A 22,320-nucleotide genomic window follows, 5' to 3' on the forward strand; every position below is an offset into this window, starting at 1 on the left:
CTAATTACCTTGGGGGAGATTGCTGTCTGATCAGGGGTTGATTATTTGGGGAAAGCTGGAGCTTATCTGAGCTGGGGGGGGGCTGGCTGAGTCAAGCATTGGGGATCCCCATTTTGTGCAATGGTACCAGCTATGTGGTCTAGGGTGCAAGACAGGTCTTGCCTAAGAGTTAAGCCTGTGTGTGCTGGGAAGCTATCTCTGCTGTCTCTGCAGCCAGGGTGATCTGACTGCAAACAGTTCCCTCCCATCCTGGGAGGAAAGCAAGCTGTTCATCCTTCCTGCAAAACAGCCCAGTTCCAGGAATGGGGCCCTGCTGAAGGTCAGCCCTGAAGACCTCCCATCCTACCATCCTGCTAAGCACCACATAGCTGGGCAGCTGCCAGGGGCACTGTGGGGCTCCCCACTGCTCCCCGGCATGCTTCAGCATCTTTTATCTCCTGCCTAGCTTAAGATTTTGCAGTCCTTCCCACCCAAGGGCTATGCCCCACCTTCAAAAAGTCAGTGACATGTGCCCAAACTGCTCCACTCAGCTTCCCTGAGCACTTGCCCCGTGCAGCCCAGCTCCTTGCAGCAAGGGGTGCTCAGACAAGCCACACAGGGATCCCCTGAGGGTGCCGGGCTGGGAGAGGAGCCCTACGTTTCCTCCGGGTGGCTGCCTGTCATAATGCAGCTGCAGAAGGCAGCGAAAAGGTCAGCCAGGTTCACCCCAAACTGATAAAGAAGCCCTGGGGTACTGGACACCAGCATGAGGGTGGGAGAGTGGCAAAGGGCCAGGACTGGAGCAGCAGGAGGAGCAACAGGCAAGACATTTCCTCTATAGACCCCTGCTCCCAGCTGGGAAGACTTAGCAGCAGTGCTGTGGACTAGAGTTGCTGGGGATGCCAGCCCACTGCTCAGAGGCACTGGAGGAGCACCTGGGTGGGTGCGATAGACTCTGAATGTGACCAGATAGACCCGTGCTGAGTCACGTCTTTGAGGCCCTGCAGCTTCCTCCCTTGCTGGCGGGTCCTGGCACACACCCCATTGCTCCTCCCTTCTCAAAAGGAAGAAAAGTGTGAGCTCCAGCCCTCTGCGGAGTAAGAGCAGCCAAGAGGCCCAAGGCACCGGCCCTCTGAAAGCCTTCCCCCATCAGAGCTCTGCAGGGCACAGATCCACTCACACAGCAGCGTGCGGCCGGCGGTCTCTCCCCACACTGCAGGAATGGACAGTCGGCAGCACAACACCCCCAAGGAGCCTGAGATCGAGCTGTTCGTGAAGGTGGGTCTCAGGGAGGGCAGTGACTCTTTGGCTCATCCTCACCAAGATCCAGCTGGGTGCAGGTTTTCATGTTCTGTGAGGCTGGAGATGGGTACTGATTTCAGTGTCACTCGCCACAAGGGCTGGCTAAATGGTTGCCCAAACAGGGGGACCACACGGTGGTGTGGGGACTGTGGGGACTGTGGGGATTGTGGGGACTGTGGGGTGTCACACTCAGCAGTCTGAGAGATGCCCTGGTCTTGTGATGGTTGTGCACCCCAGAGAAGTGGCACTGGTGGCAGCAGCATGATGAAGGAGTGGGAACACACATGCTTCTCAAAACCCAGATAAGACAAGCCCCAGCCTGGGAACAACAAGCAGGAGGGCTGGCAGCAGCCACTTCAGCCTCTTCTGAGGGCAGAGTTATGAAACAAGCATGGCTGGCTTGGGGAACTGGTGCGGGACTCCACATGTGGGCAAGATGGGGCAGCACCACGGAGGGGTATTGGCTGAAAATGGTTTCTGTTTTTTTTCCTGTTAAGCAATTTGCTGAACCCTTTCCTTGGAATAGTTTAACTCTCAAGTTCAAAATATCTGCAGTGGCCATGGGCAGTGCACAAAGAGAGGAGCCAAAGCTGGTGGCCGGTGACTGTGTCTGCCCACAGCGATGCCAGGGGCCCTGCTGACAATGAGAAGGAGGCAATGCCTCTCTGTGCCACCTCATCAAGGTTTTAAGGGTGGTTTCTCTGTAGGCACTCGGGCCCATGGGCTTCATTGCTCTCCTCCTGGGGCAGTTTGGTGCCCAAAAGGTCAGAGACACCAGCTTCCTTGGCACAGGCACCCAGCAGTCCTAGGCACTGAATGGTGCCTTCCTTGGGTAGTAGTTAGACATATTTGCTAGAAAGGATTATCTGAGCCTTCCCAGGAGAGTTCTTCCCCTGTGCCAAAATTGTAGCCACAGCACTTCTTGATGGACATTGAGCTTTGCTGAGCTGGGTCTGGACAAGTGTATTCTTGGTAAAAGTAATCTGCCTTGAATTCTCTGCTTAACACTTTTCCTTGAGACGGCTGGAAAAGAAAACACATGAGGTGGCTGCAATGGCAGCGGCACATTCTAGGGGATTTTCAGAGGGAAGTGAAACAGAAAACCAGCAGCATCATCAGGACTTCCCCTGTGCTGTAATTCAGCGTGAAAAAACCCTCCTGGTTTGTCTGTTCACAGAAAAGTTGATGCTGTGCCTCCCCCTCCCAGCACTCAGGACTCAGTTTTACTTTTAAAGACACGGTGGCTCTAGTTGCTGGCAGGAACCTTCCTTTGCCTTCAGCACCTCTCCAGGCTGGGAATGCCCCAGACACAGCTGTTGCTGTGAGCAGTGGCAGCTGTAAATCATGGGGAAAGCCGGTGCTCTCACAAGCACCTACTGGTACAGCATGGCATGGCATGGCATGGCACGGCACCCTGCCTAACTTTCACTTTGGCACACACTGGAGTTACAATGGTAAGGATGGACAGGTGCAGAGCAAGTCCCACTTTAGCCTGGGGTTGGGGTGGGTGGTTTCCAAGGGGCTGGCAGTTTCTCACCCTGCCATGTCCCTGGCAAGAGCATTGTCTTGTTGCCTGGGAGGCTCTCCCTGCCTGGGAGGAAACTCTGCTTTGGAGCTCTACCAGGCATTTAGCTGCTTTCTGGCTCTCGGGGTGGTTGTGGAAGCTGTGGTAGGTTCCATGGGGACTGAATATTTAGCAGTGCCCCAAGCAGGCAAAGCTGTTTCCTCCTCCCACTGCATTTTAAGATTGTTTCACCATGGGGAAACCACAGGAACTGTGAAGTAGCTTTGGGGTTTCAATGCCCTATGCAGCCTAGTGACGCCTCAGAAAGTTGGGGCTAAAAGCCTGCAACCCTCCTAGAGATTCTGTGCTAGTCCACGCTGGGTTTCTCTATCATCTGAGGGTAAAAGATTGAGGAATGTCAGTCTGTGCCCTCCCCCCGCCCAGTTCCTGCGGCAGCGGGAGGAGCAGCCGAGGCACTTTGGGGAAGGAAGTGCAGAGCAATGACTCCCCCTGCTCCGTGCTGCTCTGCGGTCGGCAGCGAGGGACGGCACATGGCTGCAAGGCTCCTCTGAGGGCTCCCGGATCCCTGAGGCTCCCCCCACGGCCCTTCCAGAGCCTGATGCTACCACAGCAGCTGGTGGAGCTCCCCTCCAATTCCTCCAGATAAGGGTTTTGGCTCTGAGCATCCTGGTACAGGCCTGATTCTTTCTTCCGGCAGAGGCCATTTTGATTTTCTTTCCACTCTAGTCCGAAACTCCTCACCTCTCTCTTTTGAAAAGGGAAGGGGGAAGACCAGCCTGACCAACTCAGACTGGAGACTGGAGCTACCAGACAAGCATGGGAAAACCTGAAGCAGGTGACCAGAGTCTATGCCCAGAGCAGGCCGTGCGACAGGCACCCCTCCCCTCAGTGACCCCCAGCCCACCCTGCCCCACCGCTGTCCCAATGCCCACCAGGGCTGTGTGCTGCCATGGCTGAGCACAACAGCTCCTGGGGGCACAACAGGACAAAATACGCCCTCTCATTCCCAGCCTTGTGACAGGCCAGGGCAGTCGAAGAGAGTGCAGCTGGCAGGGAGAGCAGGGAGGAAAGCATTGGTCCTCATGCTAGGCCGCCACAAAAGCACTGGCTGTGCTGTTGATTCTGGAGATGCTCCACAGCATGGCCGTAGTTTGGGTCGTAGGTGGCAGAGGTGCTGGGGAGGGGCAGCAGAGATGCCTTGTGCTCTTACCCATGGGCAGCCCTTGAGGCTCTTCTCTGACTCTCCCCTCCAGCTCCTTCAAAGGAAGATTGAGACCCAGTTACACTCCTTTCCAAAGAAGCTCTATTTGCTATCAATGACACAGGATGTTCCTGAGCTGTAGCCCCTCTGGGAGTATTTGCTATTAATACACACTGACCAGCCTCGTGTAGATTTCAGTTTTACTGTTGGGCACACGTCCTAGGGAATCAACGTTTTTCAGTTCCCATTTCGTTCCTCAGATTTCATGACATAAAAAGTACTTATTAAAAGTAATTTTTGGTCCTCTGGAAGGACTGAAAGGTCTTGGCATGATGGAAAAACAGAACCCCTGCTCCAGCTTACTACCTGGAGTATTGGAAGATTGTTTTGATCCTTTACAGTCTCCCTAAAGGTGAGTTTGATGTCAGTGTTCTCTTCCTGGAGAAGCCGTGCACTACATATTCCACAGGTTTTTGAGTGTCTGTGGTGAATTGTAGCACCTACCTCCAGCCCAGGAGAACCAGGCCCAGGTCTCTGTCTCTCAGCCATCCTGTCTTATGGTCCCAAAAGAGGTGTGAGCTCTGGAGCCATGTCCAGCTGCCCACCCTGGATGTTTTTGCTGCTACTTGACTCTGCCAGATCCTCTTAAATCTCATTGCCCTCCTGCTTAACCTCAGGGCTGCAGCTCACTATCAGATATCAAAGCAGAGTGCAGAGCTGCCCACTAAGGCTCATGTCTCACCACACACGGCTCCAAGGGAGCAGCATCCTTCTGTAATAGGGCTGGCATGAGCTGTGCTGCTCCTCCCTGCCAGGGCAGGGTGGCCATGAGCTGGAGCACCACACCTCACATGCAGCTTAGGAACCTGGTAATTCTCTTAAAGAAGCTGAGTTTCCTGTGAGCCATTTTACCTCTTACCACAGCACAACTTCCATCTCACAGCAGCATCTCAGCCAGGTTTTGTGAACAAGAGAACTTGCTCTTATCAAACTCCTCATAAGGTGTTTTGGTTGTTTTTGCGAAGGATATTTTCAGCTGCTACATAGCAAGGCAATGTGCTTCACTCTGCCTGTGTCTGTGCTCATGCAGAGGGGCTGCAAAGGGTTCCTTTAGCAGCTGACAGTCCGCTCTGTTTCCTCCCAGTGCTGTGTGGGATGCCAACACAAATTCTCTTTGGCACAATCCTCCAGCCTGGGGCAGGCTGCTGGGTGGCTCTTGGGCTGGCCACATAGTGCCGGGGTTTGTTAAACACACACGAGATGGGAGGCAGACATGATCAACACATGAAAACAAATTGCTATTTTCCTGGCAAACATGAGCTCATTTCCCTTCTCCCACTGTCTCCAGACTGGCGTCCTAGCCAAGAGGACCCTCCCTTCCTCCCCATCCATTAGCAAACACTTTCTGCCTCCTTCTCCACTTCCTCCCGGCTTGATCTCACATTTCAGGGAAGGATCCAACCCCTTGCATCCTGAGTATGCTCTTGGTGGCCCTCAGGGCCCTAGCTCAGGGTGGGTCCTACAGCTGAGCCCCCCGGAGTCGGGAGGGGCTCCCTGCAGTGTGCTGTACCCAGTGGCTCTGCAGGTCTGGGCACCCGGTCTGTGAAAGAGTTAAATCTTCATTTTTCTGCTTTCCTGGCAGGCTGGTCTGGATGGAGAAAACATTGGAAACTGCCCCTTCTGCCAGCGCCTCTTCATGGTGCTCTGGCTGAAAGGGGTCAAGTTCAATGTCACCACGGTGGACATGACCAGGTGAGGTGGCACTGAAGCCCTGGGCCAGCAATGGGGTGGGATAGGCCCTGCTCAGCTCTCCCATCAGCACTTCTTCCCCCTGCCTGCTCTGTAGCCTGTGTGTCACTGCACAGGGACAATCACTGCCCACACACTGCCCACCTCACTTGGGCAAGTGTAGGTCAGCACGGACTTGGGCCACCTGCCAGTGTGCATGGCCCAGGGACTCCCTGTCCTGCTGGATGTGAGGATGACTGATGGACCACTGGGCAGATCCAGAGGCTGGAGAGCACTTGTCAGCTCCCTGAAGCCAGCAGAGCTGGGAATGTTCCTGGTCCTGTGCTACCTCCTAGTCCCCACCTCTGCTGTGGCTGCTTTCCTTGGGGACTGGTGGAGGCAGATCTGCTACAGGCTCTGAGCCAGCTTGTTTTCTCTGCTCCAGGAAACCTGAAGAGTTGAAAGATTTGGCACCGGGCACCAACCCACCCTTCTTGCTGTTCAACAAGGAGCTGAAAACAGACTTCATCAAGATTGAGGAGTTCCTGGAGCAGACCCTGGGTCCACCCACGTAACTGCAAACTCACTCCTTCCCCATTTCGGGGCTGTCACAGTGTTGTCCAGGGCGTGGCAGATTGGGGAACTGAGGCAGGGTGCCAGGAGGTGCCCCAGGGCAGCCCGGGCAGGCGGATTCCCCCCAGCCCCTGAGCCTGCTCTGCAGGGCAGCCCTTTGGTGCTGAGGGGCTGGGTCCCCTGGGCAGGGCACGGGGACAACAGGAATAGAAAAGAGGGGGAGGAAATGCACCAGCCATTACACCCCTGCTCTGGGGGCAGAGGGGAAACATGGGGAGGTCCCTGCAGGCACCCTGGCACTGGTGGGTTTGCCACTAGCTGTGGCAACCGGTCTTGAGGTAGAGGGGAATGTGAGACCCCATTGCTTGTTTATGTTCAGTGCACTCAGCTAATGAAAGCAAATGCCCTTGCTTGACAGCAGCAATGCAGGTGACCCATAGGGTGGTTGGGGAGGTGGTCTTCCCTGAGCTCACTGGGGAGCCCTCCAAACCAGCCTCCCCAATGCTCTGGGTGGCTGCAGGCCCCCCACTGCTGCAGAGGAAGCTCAAATACATTTGTCACCTGCCTCCTTGAATGTGTCTGCCTTGCAGCACACCCTGGAACATGTCAAACAGAAGACAGTTCCTGAGGAAGTCATGGGGAGCTCCTGGCTTCCTGAGACCCCTCTGTGCCAATGTGTGTCCTCTGGGCTGGGCCAGAACTGCCTGAAGGCAGAGCTCTGCCCTGGGGTTCTATTGCCACCAGTGTTCCCAAACTGTGGAGTATCTGCCCTGAGATTGTGTCCTGGCAAACAACCCAGATAGAAGACACAGCTCACAGGGTGGCAGCTGCAGTAATTTACATCATCATGATTCTCCCACAGACAGATGAACATCCCCTGCATCCTCCAGTACCAGCCCTGGGCTCTGTGGCCCAGGAACTGACACTGCTGTATCCCTGCTCCGTTCCTGCCTGCACTGACATAAATGTCTTTTCCAAGGTATCCACACCTGAGCCCCAAGTACAAGGAGTCCTTTGATGTGGGCAGTGACATCTTTGCCAAGTTCTCAGCATACATCAAGAACCCACGCAAAGAAGCAAATATCAGTAAGGACTGGGGTTGTTGGACTCTTATCAACCATGCTGCAGCACGAGAAATGCTTTTGTCTGATGGCAAATCCTGCCATGGGCTTAAGGTTCCTGCTGCCTGCCTCACCAAAACCTCCTTGGGAAATGGAGGGGCAGAGGGGAAGGATAAAGGCAGTTCTCTTTTCCCTGCACAGGGATAACAGCAGAGCATAGGGTGATGCTGCTGTAGTCCCCTGGGATCAGAGATGGGCCAGGGTCAATGCTGTGTCCTGATAGTGTGGCCCCGAGGGCTTTTTCCCTCTCTGCAAAACCTGTGGGAGGCTCAGGCAGCCCAGCACAGCCTAAAGCTTGCCTGGGAATGCAGGGCACACACTCACTACTCTTGGTTTCCCACTCTTCCAGATTTTGAGAAGGCCCTGCTGCGGGAGTTTCAGCGCCTGGATGTTTACCTGAACACTCCTCTCCCAGAGGAGATTGACCAGGATAGCGTGGAGGACATCACCATCTCCAAGAGGAAATTCCTGGATGGAGACCATCTGACTCTGGCTGATTGCAACCTTCTGCCCAAACTGCACATCATCAAGGTAATACCATTGGCCCCCGCGGCCAGGGTAGGGGGGGTACCTGCTCCAAGAAGAGTGGACAGGGAGTCCCCGTGCCAAAGCCAGAGAGTGAGTCTCCCCCAGTTCTTGGAAGTTTCAGCCTCCTCCTCCTTCACTCTCTTCTAGATTGCAGCCAAAAAGTACCGTGACTTCGAGATCCCAGAGGACATGACGGGCGTCTGGCGGTACCTCAACAATGCCTATGCCTGTGAGGAGTTCAGTCACACCTGTCCTGCAGATGAGGAGATCGAGCACACATATGCCAGCATTGCCAGGAAGATGACCTAGCCATAGGGAGGCGTGGGGTGGCAGCATTGCCCTGGCTCAGCCCTCCAACTCTGCAGCCCTGACACAACCAAAACCAGCTGATGGAGAGACTGGAGAGGGTTTACAACATCGCTAGCTCCTGCCTTTCAGAAACAGCACCTTGCTTCACAGCCCCTGCCACTGCCTCCTCCTTCTGTGCTGCTGGCTGCAGCCCCTGGGCACCAGCAGTGCTGACCAAATGTATATACTGCTCCCATCTGGGTGTAGCTGCATCCCTACTCCCCGAAAATGTTTCTCACAGCCTGTGACTATGTGTCATGGGAAAAGCTGAGGACTAGCCTCCTGCAGTAGCACTTCCTCATCAAGACATGACACCCCCAAATAGCTAGGCCAGCCCAGCCTCCCCATTCCCATTTGTCAGCCCTGCGTGGTCCCAGCCATGCTGTGCTTGTCGCGGGATCCCGGTGCTTCCCCTGGGCTGGAGCTGTTTGTATTTGCCTCTTGCCAACCTGCTCAGCACCTGGGGCCGGCATTTGGACAGCCCTCTCTTCCAAGACATCAGCTCCCTCTGAAGACACGGAAAGGCTTTGCCCATCACATTGAAAATTGTGCTCACTGTTGAGGGCTGTGACATGGGTCTGACTCCCAATGGGACATGGGGGTAGGTGGGTGCTGGGGGTGATGCCTGGTGCAGCAGTGCCAGGACCAGCTATGGGCAGAAACAAAGGGTCAGGGGAGCTGCAAAGGGCCTGAGGATGAAGGGCTGAGGATCAGGGCATCCCTCCTATGACTGCTAGCACCCAGGGCCATGTGCTGCTAGCTGCAATGGCTCCTCCCAGCTCAGAAGTCTTTGTGCTTCGCCAAACCCTGCAGAGGGTGCAGCCATGCTCTAGCTCCATAGCCTCTAGTTCCCACCAACACTTCTGGCACCTGAGGCTGGGAGCAGCCACAGGGTAGGGCACACGTTTGGTTCCCACACTGGAAAGTCCAGGAGAACAGACAGCAGCTGTTTGGCAAAGTGCTGTGTCTGTGGAAAGGTGTGGGCAGTGCCCCTTGGCTCAGCTTGCCTTCACATCCTGTGTTGCTGACATGAAGCATCAAAGCTGCTCTGCACAGCCATGACATCCTATGTTCCCCCTCTGACACTTCCAGCTTCCCCAGGACTCCCACCAGACCTTGAGAATTCAGCCAGCCCTCCCTAACCAGCCCCAGGCAAATGGATACTGTACAGTGGGCATGGTGGGTTCTGTGGGAACTGAAGAAGCGAGCAGAGCCTCGTCAGCCCTCACTGCCACTTTCCTCTTTGCACTAAATGTGTGTCCTCACAAGCCTGCCTCAGATAGTGCTGGGTTTGGGGACTGGGTCTGTTACTAATGGGTTTTGGTTTGTTGTTTTTTATAAACTAAGAATAGCAATAAACTATATTTTAATATGCCTTTCTGGTGTGCTGTCAGCCAGGCACGAAGGCTGCTGGCATAGAGGGTGCTGTGCAGTGGTGGGGGCTTTCCTGCAGTGGAAACTCCTCTGAGGTTTAGCAGAAGTGAAGCTGTAGCTGCAGACTGCTGGCCTGGATCACTGGCTCAGATCAGCCCAATGTGGCTTGGTGCACGGGGCTCTTCCTCCCTGGGGGCAGGACTTGGCACTTCTCCTTGCTGACCTGCACAAGGTCTGGCTTTTCAGAAGCTCTGCTCTTCACTGTGGTGTGTTGTGTCAGTGGGAAGCGCTGTGGAAGGCTGGGCAGATTAACCCTGGCTCCAGTGGGGTTTGGGGGTTGATCAGAAGAGAACATGAGGCCAAGGTTTGGACAAAACACATGGATCCATGCTTTCTTTTTGCATGATCTTCCTTCCTGAGGGCTACCACCTGTCTTCTGCTCTTTTCACATCTCTGCAAGAGGGCAGTGACAAAGCCTTTGGGCACCTGGGCATCCCAAGCTGATTCTCAGTGCATGCTCCAGTCCCTGGAGACAGGGCTCAGCCAGTGGCAAGGCTGGTCCTCTGCTGCCAAAAGCTTCCTTGCTGGAGCAGTATTGGACCTTGCTGGCATTGGGAGGAGCCTCTCCTCTTCATCCCAGAAGCTGGCTGTGCAGTTCCTCCTGGAAGATGTGTCTGTGAGCTCCAGGTGGCTGATGTAACCCTCGGCTCCTCGGCTGGGGTCATCAGGGGACACTCCTGGGGTGGATGCCCCTGCAGACAGGAGAGGTCAGTCTGGGCTTCACAGCAACAGCAAAGTGGCACAATTCAGAGCAAGTGCCGGGGTCCGGGGAGTTTTGGAGAGGGAAATACTCATCCTTTCTCTCTGGAAAAAAGGCAGGCAGTGATGGAGGCTGGTGCTCCAATGTCCCAAAACATCATCCAGGAGACAGGGTCATGAAAGATGGCTTTTCTGAGAGAACAGCACTGAGTGGTGCACACTCTTCCCAAAGCTGCAGGTACAGAGGCAGCCCCCAGCCGCTGGCTCTGTCTGCTGGGACCTGGCCCAGTTCTCCTATGTTGAGGTTTTTCCAGTTCCCATTAGAGATCTTGTTTTTTTCCCCTGACTTCAGTTTCAAATTACCATGCTATCAGCCAACCAGAAATGCTTCTAATTACTTCTCTTCCCCTGGAAGGCTTTAATTCAGAGAAATCCAGCCAGAATGACCTCAACCAGGCCCTTCTTGTTGTGACTGCAACTCGTGCCCTACCTCACTGAGCACATTTCCTAAGGGCAGTGGGGAAGTGACTGACAGGCAGAAGAACATTTTAAACTTTCAAGAGCTTAAAATCCTGAGGTGTTATTCATGGAGGAGAGGAGACAGGGCAACTTGTTCTGTGCCTTTCCCTACCTGCACTGAGGCTGGGGCTCAGACAGGTTGAACAGTGCTTGCTCCTTAGGTGCCACATGGAAAGTCCCTCTGAAGTCTTGGCATGAGATCCACGTTTCTCAGTCTATTGTGTCCTCTCATCTTATGGGGTTGGACATCACAGTGGGACTTTCTTGAGGAAGACAGGACAGGATGATGAGCAGCCTGAGCCTCTATTATTTAATCACGAGGCTGACTGTGACCTGCTGACCACAAAACAGAGGCTCTCATTTCTCATGGAGTCGTTGAAGGTGCATTATCCAGAGATCATTGGTTACCTCTGTTTGCCAGTACCCATCTGTCAGGCATGGATACAACTGGAAAACAGTTGAGATGAATCTATCATCCATTTCAAGTGGGCATGCCACCCAGATGGGACTTTTCTCCTAACAAAAACTTTATCTAGCCTGTTTTCCATCCTCTGGAAAACAGAGGATAGAAAAAAATCAGAATCCTGCCAGGTTTCATGACACAGAATGAAAAATCCTGGAGACAGGCTCATGCCATTTGCTGTGGTGCCACGAGAAGGAAGCACACAACCCCCCCACCCCAAACTCAGAGTGTATCATGAGCCAATATGCACCCAACTCAGAGGGCAGCTTGCTGGTCCTGTCTGTCACCAGGAGCATGAATGATCCCAGGGGACAGAGAGCTACTGGAGCAGTGTCAGGAGGTGAGAAAGTGTTAAGCTGAGCTGCTGTTCCCATAGGCTGCAGGACCAGAAATCCCCTATCCCCGTGCATCTGAAGGATGGGAATCACAGGAACTGGCCCTGTGTCACAGACCCTGAGAAGAGCAGTGGTGAGTGGTGAGGACAAGACAGGGGAGGTTGGCCTGCAGAATAAGGGGACCTGGTGACCAAGCTAGATGGCAGAGTCTGTCAGGTGCCCTTGGCTCCTTCTGAGTGCAGGCACTTGCCACACATCCCCAGGTGAGGGCACACCCAGACCAGCACATGAAGTAGGACCAATTTTGCTACCGTCTCCTGGGGTGACCTGAATGTCCCAACCAACCTGCTTGGGTCCCAATCCACTGAATTGCAGGAAAGCTCCTGCATGGAGAGAAACCACACAGGTCTGAGCAACCAAATTCACTTCTCTGCAGCCTGTCAGCTCCGCACCCCTCTTCATGCATATCCTCTAAACACACCACACTCAGGCTCCAGCCTTTGGGGCTCTCACAGTCCCCACCCACATCCTGCTCATCTTCCCAACCCAGGCAAGCAGCTCAGACCACTGAAGGGAGGTGCAGCAGGAGTCAGCGGTCTGGAGGCTGCAGCTCAGACCTGTCAACCTACAAAGTCTTTTGGGGCTGAAGGATGGGGTCCAGCTGTGATGCTGCTGCTCTGTGCTGCTTCAGGGACCTACCTGGAGCTACAGACCCATCACAAAGGCAACTTGCACAGGGAGGCTGAGTGACAGGGCCTTAGCGAGGTCTGAGGTCTTTGCCATATACACAGATGGGCCGGACAGCACTTGAGGTGGCTGTGAGGATTTGGCACGGCTCTGGGCTGTCCCAGAGAAGTGGCAGGGCAGTTGCAGTGACAGGCAGGAGAGAAAGCAGACAGAGCAGAGTGGGCACAGGGTCAGAGCAGACCCTGCTGTTTGCAGCTCTGCCTCCCATGGTTTTCAAAGTCTAATGGTCCTGGGTACTGCCATCCCACAAAATATAAGAGCTTGATTTTCCCCCATCATTTCAGAGCCACCACATCTCTCGTGGCTGTCAGGTACAATGGTTCCCACTCAGTGACTGTGAAAGCCCCATTAGCCTCCGAAGAGCAATTTTCCAGTGTACACCATTTTCATAGGCTGGCAGCTCTGCTCTCTGAGAATTAGTAATAAGAAATACGCTCTTGCACAGTCCTAAACCCACTGTTTCTAATAAAGAGCTGTTTGCAGCGGCATCTCTCTTGTTGCTTTGATCTGGCACCAGCAGAATCTGAAAGCACCACAGAGAGAAGGAAGGAGCAGGGGATGGATGGTGGTGAGTCAGAGCTTTCAGCAGCCCCCGCAGCAGCAGCTGCAGGCACAGCGCTGTGCTGAGGGCCTGAGCCACCTCCAGAGATGGCATCTGACCCACGATGACAGTGCTCTGGGGTGGGCTGGCTGCCTAAGGCCCAGTCGCTGGCTCAGCCCTTTCCAGGCTGTGGAGGGAGCATGGAATGCTGAGGGAGGACCCTGCTGTGTGCAGGTGACTGAGGCTGCAGTGGTGATGGAGGGACTGCTCCAGGGTCCTGTGCAGACCTGCCTGGGGCTGGGGGCTCACTCCTGACCCACGTCCATCCTTCAGCACAGTCCAGTTCTGTTCAGCACACAACAACCTGCACCAAAGTGGGATCTAATTCAGACACTCCACCCAGGCCCCACGCTGCACACAGTGGTGACAGGTCTCTGCTGGGACATGCTGGGACCTCACCCCGCAGCGAATGTTGCACGTTCTCTCTGCGATTCTGCAGAAACCCACATGCTACTCACACCTCTGAGGCAAAGCAGAAACCCCTTCTTGCATCCACTTGGAAACTTCAGCTGCTGATGGCATCTTGAAATGTCACAACCTTTCTGTCTTTTTCCAGTCCCCATGAACAACTCTTTTATATGAGTGGGAACATTCCAGCTGTCCAACCACCCCTGGGCAAGCCCCTGCTGTAGTGAGTGACTGCTAAATGACCCATGGGGACCCCAGCACCCTTGTCCAGCCACAGAGCTGGTCCTCTTCAGACTTGCAGAAGTGTAGTAGATAGGGTTAGGCGCTCGGAAAATCTCGCGATGTCACGGAAAGCAGTAGAATTCCTCTCCCCCTAACGCCTAGTGATAAAGGATCACCCAAGAATGTAGTCCCCCCTAACATTAGTAACTTTCTACTCCTTATTAACCAATTACAGTAAAGTAAGACCCCCTGACGTAGAGAAAAAACTTTCCCAGTTCAAAACCCAACGAGACGGGACAATAAAGGTCTTGAACCATCCACCATACTGGTGTCTCTGTGTGTTCTTGGCCCGAGTGACCCTGGAGAGTTTGGGTTGCCGTGCCGTTTCCTCAGAACCACGTCGCCTCGCCTTGCATCAGAAGGCAACACAGAAGTCTGGCCAGCTGTGGCCAGCTGTGATCAGAGCAAGCTGTGATCAGATCGTGCCTCAGTGCAAGCCCAGGTCCCACAGCACAGCAGCTGTGGGAGCCAGTCTGGTCCCATTGCACTGGTCCAACGTCCTGGCAAACCACCCAGGATGGGGCTGGAGCAACATGATGGACACTGCTGGGCCTGGACAAGCTCCTGCTTGGGATGTGGCTCCTGCCATGAGCCTGTGGCACAAACAGCAGCTCTGACTGATGCTCCTGCTAAGAGGTGCCTTGCCTGGGACCATGCAGTAACCTTCCAGAGTAGCGTGGGGTTGGAGGCCCTGTGAGCTATGGGGGTGAGGCAATTGATCAAACAGGGCTGCAGGCATGTAGGGCTTCACCCCCATGACCTTGAGGCAGATCAGAGACTGTGAGGGACAAAGGAGATGGCAACTGGACACCAACTTCATAGGCAGAAAAAAGCATATGGGTAATATATGTGTTCCTCAAGTAACTCTTGGGACTGTCTCTTTCCTTTTTTTTTTTTTTCTTTTTTTTTTTTTTTTCTTTTTTTTTTTTTTTTTTTCTTGTGTGTGTGTGTGTTAATTCAGCTCAATTTCTTCAATACATGACATGTCCTCACATTGGCTGTGAGAGATTGACCTGGGCCAGATGCCAGACACAGCCCAAAGCTGCTCTATCACTCTCCCTACAAGGTGCTGATCCCCTGTAGCAAACCTGTTTCAGCTTGGTCTCCTCTTTCCATGGGGCCACAGGTCCTGCCTGCCAGGAACTTGCTCCAGTCATGATCTTTCCATAGAGTCATGGCCTCCTTTGGGATCCTCCCTGAACTGCACGTGGATTTCTGCTCCCCCACGGACCCTTGTGGGCTACAGGGGCCAGCCTGCAGTACGAGGCAGGGATGGACCATGGCTGGGGTGTCAGGAGTGACAGGGTTGGAACATGGCCCTGCACAGCCCCAAAGGCTCCCTCAGACAGGCAGCACTGTACCTCCATCCCCTCCACCAGCTGCCTGGACACTAGACACCAGTTTCTCACCTGTTCCCAGATCCAGAGTAATTTTGTGAGTCCAAGAGCCTGGATTTGTCACTGCATTTTGACTCCACTGATTCCAGCTTGCAACACAGCACAAGGAGGTTTCCCCTGACCTCTGCAGCTTCAGGCAATGCCTCAAAACACATCCCGGGGGGGGGGAAAACCGCAGGGAGGGGCTTCTCAGCCATAAATCACCCCAGTGCTAGCAGGAGGAATAATAAATGTATCCCATGGTGCTAAAAAACAGTCTTTTCCCACCGGAGAGCAAGACAGAGATTGTGGGTGCAATTTTCTGCCTGGAAAACCCCAAGTTTACCCTGTACTTTTCCTGACTGCTGCACAGGGAAGGGTTGTGCTGGGTCTGTAACACAGAAACAATGAATATAGAAGCCAGTTTTCTAGAATAAATTAGTGATATTTAAAAACAACTCCAGCACAGAACCAACATTTCCACAGAAGTAAAAACCCCAACATTTTTTCATTAAAGAGCTTTACAAATATATATGTATATATGAGTGTTACATTAGTATAGATACTGTACCATACATGCACACATACAGACAGATCTCTAGATAAGAGTTTTGGGGGTTCAGCGTTGCTCCATGCTCCTTATTAGGTGTCTCAAGAGCACCAAATCCCCAGAGGAAAGCTCTGGATCCCGCCCGTCCCTGGCGGCCGTGCCCGGAACGCGCCTGTGCCTGCCCTTGGAGCCTGCCCGGTCCCACCCGCAGCCCGCCCCAGCAGGCTGGGACAGACAGACAGATAGACAGACAGACAGACGGACAGACACAGACAGACCGCCGTTCCGGCCGGGGAGCTGCGGGAGGCGGCCTGGGCTCGGCTGGGCCCGCTAAGGCTCGCTGCCCGCCGGGGCCCGGGGCTCGTAGCCGGGGAAGGGAGCTGCCCGCAGGCCGCTGCGGGGCGAGGGGGGCAGCGGGCACGGACACGGCTCGGCCTGCCCCGGGGAGCCTCGCTGCACCCTGCTGTCCCCTGGTTCTGGGTCAGTCCCGCCGCCCCGCAGGGCCTGGGGAGCACAGGGGCGCTGCCCTCCCTCCGTCTCCGCGCTGGGCAGGAGCCTCACGGAGCTAAGCCGGATCCAGTGCCCAGCCGTGCCCAGACTCTCCTGCAGGCGCTCCTGGCTGCAGCTTCTGCTCGGCACGGGCAGAGGAAGGTGGCTGTTTGCTCCCAGAACTGGGCACTGGCATTTAGAATAAAGCTGGAGGTGCAGGGGGAGCCATATTTTAGGAATCTGGCTGTCCCTGTCACCTATGTAACTGTGTCCAGCCAGTCCCATTAGCACCAGCTGCTCTGGCAAATCATCCCCATCACCTGCCTCCTCATCCTTCTCCAGCTGTGAGGGGACCTGAGAACCTAAGGCATGCCCCAGCTGACTGTGGGTGCAGGACGGGTCCCTTCCCTCAATGCAGTCTGGGCCAAACCCGTTGGCACAGTAGCCACTCACATCCCGGACAAGGCCTCGCAGGAGCCGTGGGACCGTGGCTGATGCCTGCACAGCTGTGGATGGCCCGTGGGAGGGGAGCACAGTCTGCAGGAGCAGGGCCAGTGGGTCCTCCTCAAGCTGCAGTGGAGGCACCTGCATGGCCACATTCAGCTCGCCGTTATGGAGAGCCTGCAAAAACAAAAGCAGTGACATGGTCAGCCTCAGCTGGCTAAAGCCCTGCCAGCTAAGGGGTTGTGACAAACTATGCTGAACACCAAGGGCTCCACTGCCTGAGACCTCATCCTCTGCTGTGACCCATGGCTGGCCAATGCCCTCCACCAGTACGTTCTTCTTGGGGGACTGTGGTTCAGATGGCAGGGGAGACACCTGGGTACCAAAATAGGCTTGGTGATGTGAGAGTTGGAGGAAAGGAGGTGCTGAACCCTTGCAAATGCAGGGAACCCTGGCTTGGCTATGGCTACACACAAGGTGGAAGTTGGAGGAGGATCATCACTCACCAGTGCTTTTGGGAGGCACATCTCCTGAGGACTGGGAAAGACATGCAGCTGCACGAAGCACATCCCAGCCACACTCAGCGGCAGCAGCAGGAAGAAGGCACTCAGCACAGCAGGGACCCATGGAAAGCCTGGCAGGACATCACAGCAGGCTGAGGGATCACTCAAACACATCCCTCCCGCCCCACTCTCTGTCAGTGCTTCCCATCCATGTCACACTGGGATGTTTCAGGAGGCAAGCCCAAGGCAGATGACAAGAAAGCATCACCATGAGAGGTCCCCACTGGGCAGCACCGGGCCACAACCCTGACCACAGTGGCTGGGGGTGAGGTATTCACACCTCCACATAAGTTTGTGCTGTGAGCAGGATCTGAGATGCCACTGTGCCAGCTGAGTTGGTGAGAGTGCTCCCACCTGAGGGGGCTGCTGGAGTCACCAGGCACTGCTCAGCCTCCTGGCTCCGCTCCCTGGCAATGTCTGCAGCCACCGTCCGGACACAGTACTGTGTGCTGGGCTTCAGGTGCCCAAAGGTGCAAGGCACTTCCTCACTGCTCCGTTTGCAGGGCACCTGAAAGCAGATGGAACAGGTGGCCATAGAAGCTGGAGGTGGGGTTTGTGCATGGCTCCACTGCTCTGTGCAGCCTCAACATCCCACTTGCCCCATGGTCCCTCCTCCCAGGCATCTCCAACACTCAGTTCTTTGCCCCAGGAGGTGTTCAGGTCTTAGAGCATCTCCTGAAACACCTGTGGCATCACTTTTCATCTGAACAGAACCAGTCCAGTTCTTTGTACCCAGGGGAGGGAGGTGGTCTCCTGCCTTGCTGAGGTGGGAGCCCCAGACTGGGGTTGCACAGCACCTCACACCTGCATGTGCAGCCAGGTGTGGGCAGGGCTGCAGCACAGGCACCCCCACACCACTACAACCTGACATGGTGGCTTTGCTGCACCAGGAAAGCTTCTGCAAGCCCTGCACCTCTGGGCCCTGCCCAGCTAGCACACAGACCTGCTGGACAAGCAGGTCCCCCTCGTACAGGTGCAGCCAGTACCACAGCTTCAGCAGCACTCGGTTGACTGGCTTGTAGGAACCAGTCCTTCTCTTGTAGGGAGTGGGTGGTGTGATGATGTTTACGCTGAGGATTTGGTCCTGGAGCAGCCAAGACAGCTTGGGGGGGCCAACAATTGCTGTAGGGAAGGGGAAAAAAAAAAAAATCAAAAATTAAGGCCTTCAAAGGAAGGCAGAGATCTCGTTTCTCTAGGAATTATATTTTTCTGTCTGATATTCCCCTCTCAGAGCACAGAAGCTCCTCAGGTCTTGCCTGATGGCATTTTGTGCTCTGAAACCAGCTCTAGGAATGGCAGCCACCACATCTGTTTATTACAACAACTTCTCTGATGGAGGTCAGAGGAGGGTCCTGAAAATTTTCTAGCTCCAGAAGACTGCTAGGTTTTTTGGACAGAACAGCCAGTCTGACTGAGAAGAGGCACATTCCCACACCAGGCAAACACAATAGTCAGGATGAAAGGATCACCAGAGGGTCTGCCCGTGCTTCATCCCAGACCATGACAGGGGAGGAAGATGAGCCTTTCAAAAGCCAAGCCTGGAGGCATAGCCTCTCTCCTGCCCCATCTCGCTGCATTCCCCAGAGACCCAAATTCTCACGGTGCCTTGCTGGCCCGGGGGCCTCCTACCAATCCCCTCACTGTGCCTCCTCTGTCCTTCTGCTCTTCACCCAGCTATCTTCCAGCAGCTCTGCCTTATCCCTTTCCTCTGGTTAGGGCTCTTGACTCTTTTCCCTCCAGTATCCTAATGTGCTTTCCCACTGTATCCCATCAGATCTCTCCAAGGTCCCCTCTCCCCATTGGCTCCCCAGGAAGAGCCCAACTGGAGAAGCTCCCCAGTCCTTACTGTCTCTGTACAGCTGCAGCTCGCTGGAAATGGCCCACTCGGACTGCTCACCTCCGGCCACCACTCTCACCCGTGCCCAGTAGATATCATGAATCCTGTCAAAATACAGCTCACACACACAGGAGTTTCTGCTGTTCCCCCCATAGGCACCTGCCTTGGTCCAGTTTGAGGTTCTGCCCAGGGAGAAAGCACAGGGATTGCTTCTTTTCAGCATGCTCCCAGCCCAAAGGGAGGGCAGCCCAGCCACTGCCATCCTGCCTGGGTGGAAAGCGTAGGGAAGCCCAGGCATCAGCCAACAGCATCCCCAGGATGTGTGAGGAGGGGCGTCCCTCCTGGGGACAGATGGCATCTGGCACTGTGCCCTGACCTGTGCTCTCCACGATGGAAAACCACACAGCTGTGGCAGGGAGAGCCCCCCAAGGAGTTGGGGCTGTTGAGGCTCTGTGCTACAAGGGAAACTGAGCGAGGGGTGATAGCTTGAGCCTCAGAGAAAGGTGACTGTGCGTGGGAGGCGTCTTGGCAACACAAGAAGAAGATAGAGTCAGTGGTGCCCAGCAAAAGTACAAGAGGCAGTGGACACAAGTTGAAATACAGGAAATCCCATTTAGCATAAGGGGAAAAAAAAAAACCAAATCCAAAACCCCAGTCCAAAAGCAACCCCTTAGTTTGTTACTGGGATAGTGACCAGGAAAGGGACCAAGCTCTCCAAGGGTGTTGTCCTGAAGTTGTACAAAACCCACCAGGACACACTCCTGAGTTGACCTTGCATGTGCAGGGGTAGGACCAGCCAATCCCTGCCAATTCCACTGCTCTGTGGCATTTACTGCCAGATAACAGTCCTCTGGCTGCCAGGGGTCCCCAACAGCCTCTGCCAGGGTGTAAGAGGACCAGACCCCTTCACGCCCTCCTCCCCACCCACCTGTTCCTCCACTCCACCTCATAGGTGGCAGAGCTGGGTGAGCTGGGGTCTGGCTCCCAGCGCAGCAAGACGTGGAAGTTCTGTGCCTCCAGCCTGACGCGCCGTGGCCTCAGTAGTGTCCCTGAGGAGGGAGCAGAGGGGTATGAGGCAGTGTCCTGCAGGGTCACCTTGTGGCACAGGTTCCTCAGCTTCATCCCAGCACAGGCAAACTCTGACTTCAAAGCAGGTGCTCAGCAGCTGTATCCCCCCAAATTGGTCACACACTGAGAACACCCTCTCCACACTTCTGCCAAAGCAGAGACACAGCTGACAAAACAGGAGAGACAACACCCTGACACAGCTGCTGCTGACCTGGGGGTTTTCTTTCTCATCACTGCTTGACAACCATTTGGGCCTCTCCTCTTCACAGGTACCTTCAGTAGGTTTGAGAGGTGTCCTTGTGCCTTCTCCGGCCCTGCAGCCAGCCCCCCCCAGACTGTGGTGACAGCTTCAGCACTGGCTTACCCTGGAGCAGGGAGCAGCTGGCCAGGGACAGCAGCAGGAGCAGGGCAGGGCTCATCCTACCACAGCTGTGCTGGGGGCCATGGAAAGGGATGGGTGTGCTGGAGCTGTTCTGCTACCCACAGACATAATGTGCTGCTGGAACCTGGGATTAAAAACAGAAGCTTCAGCCAGTGACACTGCCCCATGGAGCCCACATGCCTATTGTGGCACAGAGGTGTCCACTGTGGAGGGCAGGGGACCTTCTGCTGCATTCTGGGGGTGCCACAGGGCAGGTACCCTCAGGGCTGTGGTGGTAAGTGGACCCACAGGGACAGTGGGCAGCTGCCACACTGCTATGGCACTATGCACATGCTGCAGCAACCTTCTGTTGCACCCACCTCTGGCACCCCGTGGTGAGAAGTCACACTGCCTTTGTCACCAGGATGTGGGTCTGAGAAAGCTCCTCACCTGAGGCTCACGCCACTGGGGAGGTGATTCAGCGCAGCTCTGGGCATGACTCACACTGGCACAACCTGTGACACCACTGCCAGGACACCCCCAGCCATCCCACAGACTCCCCGTACGGGGAGGGCACCATGCGCGACATCACCCACACAGCAAAATGGGGCACAATGAGCGCTGTAAGCAGAGACTCAGACTGTGAACCACAGCACAGGCTGGTCCAGCTGGGCACCTGTACCTGGCCAGTCCCTTCTTACCTTGGTCTTGCCCCACCATTCAGCCACCAGGAATCTTTCCCTGCTCTTGCTGGTCACGGAGGTAATCTTCCTCTCCTGGAGCGGACTGCAAGGGCTTTGAGGCTACCAACACCAACCTTGTGGTTGTGGGGACACATTCCCCCATGAAGGTGGGGAGCCCAGGGCCACCTCCAGAGGCAGAGGGGTGGGAGCACCCCTGACCAGATGGGACACCAGTGGGGCTGCTCACCAATGTCACTGCTTCTCACTCTTCCCATTTCACACCAACTTTTCACCATTACAAGCGCAAGCACCTCAGCACGTGAATACAAAACATTGCCCCCATGTTTTCTCTGTCCCTTGCAGGATCAAGAGCTTGAAACAAGGAGGAGCAGTCAACAAGCAGGGACATGCAGCTGCAAACTGTGGGTGAGGGCTGAGGCAAGACTTCTGAAACACCAGAGCTGAAGCACAGGCAGTTGGTCTAGTCCCCCCTCGCTGAGACCAACAAGAACTCTCCTGGCTTTGCAACAGAGCCCATTGAAGGAGGCAGTATTTCTGCCTGAAGGGAGAAAGAGCCTCCAGGGTTGTTCCTGGGGCTTACAGAGGCACAGAGCTGGAGAACTGATGGAGACCTGAGGACTGGCTGCCTGTGCAGGCAGGGACAGGGCTGCTCTCACTGCAGAAGGCAGCACAAGGGAGGCAATGCTTCCCTGAAGCAGCAAGGTGACTGCAGGCCAGTCCCTGCTAGCCCCCCTCTGAACCCCAGCACATCCGTTCCCCTTCTGCCATGGCCAGAGGAAAAATCCCAGCAACTCTCCCTCCATTGTGGCATTAACTGAGATTGTGGGGATTAACCCCCTCTGCTCTGCACATCCTCTCCTTTTCTGTATCCCTATCACACTACCCTGAAGCACCAGCATTCCCCCCAACCTTGATCCAGCATTTCCTCTCTGCCCCTTTGCAGTATCAGAAACCTACCTCACCAACCACTGTTAAACACAACACCCTCAGCTCAGCAACCTCACGTGTGGCTCCGAGTGTTCACTGGAAGCGTTACCACGGTCTGCTCAGCTGCCAGGCTTCCTCCAGATGGGGGACAGTCCGTGTTGTCTGTGCCACCACGCTGGGAGGCGTGATTTGACTTGGGTCGTTTGTA

General features: G+C 55.1%; 2 protein-coding genes across 3 annotated transcripts; one reads left to right on the plus strand and one right to left on the minus strand.

The window, feature by feature from the left end:
* Nucleotides 1–1,044: 1,044 nt before the first annotated feature.
* On the plus strand, nt 1,045–9,675 carry LOC131563761 (chloride intracellular channel protein 2-like). Its single transcript, XM_058813881.1, has 6 exons — nt 1,045–1,257; nt 5,650–5,759; nt 6,181–6,306; nt 7,288–7,394; nt 7,779–7,960; nt 8,105–9,675. The coding sequence occupies exons 1-6, from the start codon at nt 1,201–1,203 to the stop codon at nt 8,264–8,266; spliced, it is 744 nt and encodes a 247-aa protein (XP_058669864.1). The 5' UTR covers nt 1,045–1,200; the 3' UTR covers nt 8,267–9,675.
* Nucleotides 9,676–15,621: 5,946 nt separating this feature from the next.
* On the minus strand, nt 15,622–22,272 carry LOC131563888 (uncharacterized). 2 transcript variants are annotated; one of them, XM_058814088.1, is made up of 8 exons: nt 22,143–22,272; nt 20,485–20,626; nt 19,981–20,101; nt 19,062–19,234; nt 18,159–18,337; nt 17,570–17,723; nt 17,159–17,286; nt 15,622–16,829 (listed from the first exon to the last, which is right to left on the minus strand). In XM_058814088.1, exons 2-8 carry the CDS (start codon nt 20,537–20,539, stop codon nt 16,050–16,052), a joined length of 1,590 nt encoding a protein of 529 aa, XP_058670071.1. In that variant the 5' UTR covers nt 20,540–20,626; nt 22,143–22,272; the 3' UTR covers nt 15,622–16,049. The 2 variants fall into 2 exon arrangements, with proteins under 2 accessions (XP_058670071.1, XP_058670072.1); XM_058814089.1 differs by lacking the exon at nt 22,143–22,272 and adding an exon at nt 20,862–21,490.
* Between the last annotated feature and the right edge of the window lie 48 nt (nt 22,273–22,320).

The sequence above is a fragment of the Ammospiza caudacuta genome, chromosome 14, assembly GCF_027887145.1.
Source record: "Ammospiza caudacuta isolate bAmmCau1 chromosome 14, bAmmCau1.pri, whole genome shotgun sequence".
NCBI lineage: Eukaryota > Metazoa > Chordata > Aves > Passeriformes > Passerellidae > Ammospiza > Ammospiza caudacuta.